The sequence below is a fragment of the Tamandua tetradactyla genome, chromosome 5 (assembly GCF_023851605.1).
Source record: "Tamandua tetradactyla isolate mTamTet1 chromosome 5, mTamTet1.pri, whole genome shotgun sequence".
Classification (NCBI taxonomy): Eukaryota; Metazoa; Chordata; class Mammalia; order Pilosa; family Myrmecophagidae; genus Tamandua; species Tamandua tetradactyla.
Genome location: NC_135331.1, coordinates 83,821,188 through 83,825,347, shown reverse-complemented (window position 1 = coordinate 83,825,347; position 4,160 = coordinate 83,821,188). Strand labels below are relative to the sequence as shown.

Below are 4,160 nucleotides of genomic sequence, written 5' to 3'. Positions count from 1 at the left end.
TTTTCATTGACCATAGGCTGAGGGAAAAATAATACAATGAGATAGAAAGGAATTCTTGAGATTTTTTTCAATCTGCTTACACCTTTAATGATATTTCATAATCATCATTGACAGTTTGGCCAGGTGACTTCTATAAGAGTTCTGGAATGAAGATGCAAGACCTCCTTAGTGAAATATTCATTACTTTATTTTTTTAAATCAGTGATTAAAATGTCATGGCTTTACTTATTTATCTCCTTGCATGGACAATAATCATGGTATAACTCTTACATTTTTTTCTTAATTAACATTTGGGTTAGCAATGCTTTCTCCAATGGGTTATCATGACCATAAGTAAAATTCTACAAAATGTAACAGTAATAATAATGATCATAAAGTAATTTTAATGCTTAAACTAAAAATAAAGGATAATACACATAAACAGTTTTAGATATTGACCACATAGACATATTTATACATCTGGTTTCAGAGAAGAATACATTAGAATATATAACAAATCAATTATTTCAATTGATATCCCCCAAGACAATTTAGCATTAGGGTTCCATGGCTAGTGTTCAATACATTCACCGTTCCCTAATACCTAGGAATGTTAGTCATTCCATTTATCTTTCCTGTATCCATTTCCCTCTTGAATACATATTGAGAGACATTGTACATTGACTGTTAGGGTGCTTTATCATTCCCTACTTATTTATGCCTCAGAAGACTTGTTTGTATTAGCAAAAATCAGAGCTTCTTTCTAATTGCTCTACTCAAGGCTCCCTTCACTTCCTTGTTCCTCAAGGTATAGATCAGTGGATTTAGTACAGGTGTGACCACAGTGTACATGATGGCAATGACCCGATCTTGGTCCATGGAGCTGCCTGAAGCTGGACGAATATAGGTGAAGAGAACAGGAGCATACAAAAGAATAACTACCATGAAGTGGGAGGCACAAGTGGACAGTGCTTTGTGAAGCACACTGCAAGAACGAGTCTTGAAGAAGAGATGGGTGATAATGTAGAAATAGGAGAGAAGTGTCAGAAAGAAGGGGCCCATGGCAATTGTCCCTGTTACAGTATTAAGCAGCCACTGGTTGAGATCAGTGTTTCCACATGCCAATTCCAACAAAGGCTTAATATCACAGAAGAAGTGATGGATATGGTTGGAGCCACAGAAATTCAAGTGAGAGGTCATTATGGAGTGCATTAGGGCATGGAAAAAACCAATGACCCAGACTGCGCTTGCCATCTGGATGCACAGCTGATGATTCATGATGTTTGTGTAATGAAGTGGTTTGCAGATGGCCACAAAGCGGTCAAAGGCCATCACCGCCAGCAGCATGGCCTCTGTGCTGCCCAGGAAGTGGAAGAAATGAAGCTGGCTCATGCATCCCAAGAAAGAAATTGCTTTGTGTGAAGAGAGAAAGTTCTCCAGCATTTTTGGCAATGTCACCGTGGAGTAGCAGATATCTAGGCATGAAAGGTTTCCCAGGAAGAAATACATAGGTGAATGGAGTCTTGGATCAGAGATGACAATCATCAGAATGGCTCCATTCCCCGCCACATTGACAATGTAGATGATGAGGAAAACCACAAAGAGAAGAGGCCGAAGATATTGGATGTCTGTCACTCCCAGGAGAAGAAATTCAGAGACTGAGGTTTGATTCAGCATCACTTAAAAGAAAAGCCAAAATAATATATGGAAATCTATTTCTTAATAAGCATAAGAATTCTTTCAGCCCAGGATTTTCTCTCCAAGACGAAAATGTTTTGAGGGAGTATATAATTATTTTAAATGACCCCAAACTCAGAGTTTATAAATCATGCACCTATAGGCTGCTAAATATTAAGGCTACATATGGCGTGAGAGCATCTTTTAATTAGTAGATTTTTCATCATATTTTCCTTTTTCTCATGTATTCATATGGTCAGTCTGCAATCTTCTGTGAACATCTACATTCTCATACAACTTTTCTTTCGTCTTTCTAACTCAGTTCTACCAAGTTGACATTTTTTAAGTACTCCACCACCCAGGTATCAAGCAGCCAAATTAAAAGCCACCTGAAGGATTTTCACTTAAAGAAGATAGTGATGAACTAGTTACAATTACAAACTCTATGAAGAAATAAAAAATCTTTTAAAACAATAATAGCTTCACCACATCTTATAATGAAAATAAGGATTTGAGATGTTCTGTTGCTGAACCCTTCATAATTTTATGCCTGCAAGCATCATAGAGCCCTAAATTGGTAGGAAATGAGGCCACATTATTCAGATATTTGATATTTTATCAGTGCCATTTTGTTGATAAGCTTAGTTTCTTCCTATAATCTGGGCCTTAATATTTTCCCAAAACAGGATCCCCAATTTTCTTCTCTGATAACTAATGATATTTTGTGTGCATTCTCCACTTGCACTGGAGTTCGTTTTCATATCACAGCTAGCTAGATCCCTAGATAAGGAAAGTCCTTTCTCTGATGGTCTCAGGAGTTCCCCCTTAGATAACACAATATTGACTTCTTTCTCTTGAGGTATCTGTGACTTCTGCTACTTCAAGATCCTCTCTTCTTTTACGCCCAATTTACTTAATCCAATTTTATTTTTGCCTAAAATGAAACCTCTCTTCAGATATTGATGAATAATCTCTATCAAGTGAAATGCAATATCAATGCTTTTAGTTCCATTATTATAAAATTGACACCATGTTGGCTTCCCTCACCCCATAAGTCTTCCTGCCTCACATCAGCACTTCTCATTTGAAAAGTGTGTTTTCTTTTTTGCCATTAAGAATCATGTGTCCTAAAAGAGGAATGCATTAATTTCCATTTCCTTTGCAGAAGTGAAATAATATTGTTTTCTTTAGGGATAGTAAACTATTGAGGAACTGTGAATAAGTTAATTATAATAATTTCATTAAAATATTCTACTAAATTTGGGCTATTTACTGAAAGGTAGAAAAACCTTTGAATCTACTTTACTATGTTATTTGCAAAGTATTTGGCATTATCCTCTTTAGGTACACTGACATAACAGATATAACTTGTGATATAGTTCCCTCTGTCCTTTTTGTTTCCAAAATAGTAGATTAGATCATGTGTATTGAGAGGGAAAAAGCAAGGCTTATGTCACAATTTTAGAAATGTGGGGATGCAGGGTGGAAATTGAGAGAAGTTCTTATAAGGAAATCTGAAGGGCAATGTGGGCATTGGGGAGGTTCTAAAAAGGGGGGATCATCAAGAATTTAGGTGAAGGAGGAGGGAATAAAATGATTTGAAGTGACCAGTTTAAAAAAAATGAATGAATTATGGATTACTTTTAGGGGGCCTATGGGTTTCTAGGTTTTATACAAGGTCATTAGTTTAAGAAATGACCTGATATCTATGACATTTCCATTAAGGATAGCTTTCAAAACACTCAAATACTTTTTTCACAGTCATGCACATTTTGTGTATTTAAATAATTTTGCCATCCATGTTTTAAAACCAGATATATACAAAATATCATTTTTGTTTCTCTGACCCATAAAACACAACTATAAAAAAAGATACTTAGAAAAAAATTATTTTGAAATTTTAAAGAAAACTAAGGGAAAAAATTGAATTTTAAAGAAAACTAGAAATCACTCTTCTTAGTACTAAATCATTCCACTGTAATTCTAATATTTAGAGACACAGATATGCTTTAGAGAATGTCCAGAGAACCAGGCACAGTGAATTGAGAATGATATATGGCAATAAAAAATAAGAAGTAAAGTGGTTTCAAAATCCACAACCACAAGGAGTGGTCTACTGTAAGATAAGAAACTGGCTTTAAATTCTGGGCAATTAACTTTTATCCTAGCAAACAGACAGACCACTCACTAACAGGTAGACAATAGGGGCAACTTCCCAGCTTGTCTCTTCTTTAATTCTTACCTGTGGAGTGTTCAGACTCACAGGCAAGAAAGGTTTTCAGACTAACACCCCCAGTGAGTATAAATAGTAGAATAACATTTAAAGTGATAATTCTTGTTAGGATTGCAGCATACGTTCTTCATCTTCCAAAACCTCTACTTACCCTTCTGAAATTCTGTCTGCCGTTTTATGAGTCACAGATCTCTAGACATGAAAATCCAGAGAGAATATGTCCCCTGGGTGCTGAGAAGAATTATTGTAAGAATAAATGGGTTACTGTTTA

The 4,160-nt window shown here is 35.6% G+C and overlaps 1 protein-coding gene across 1 annotated transcript; it reads right to left on the bottom strand.

Annotated features, from left to right (window-relative positions):
* Window positions 1–729: 729 nt before the first annotated feature.
* On the bottom strand, window positions 730–1,656 carry LOC143682569 (olfactory receptor 12D1). The gene has a single exon (XM_077159185.1). The coding sequence runs from the start codon at window positions 1,654–1,656 to the stop codon at window positions 730–732; it is 927 nt and encodes a 308-aa protein (XP_077015300.1).
* Between the last annotated feature and the right edge of the window lie 2,504 nt (window positions 1,657–4,160).

Bases quoted from the DNA above. Each gene is read 5' to 3' on its own strand.
- LOC143682569 (XM_077159185.1), bottom strand. From the start codon at position 1,656: ATGCTGAATCAAACCTCAGTCTCTGAATTTCTTCTCCTGGGAGTGACA.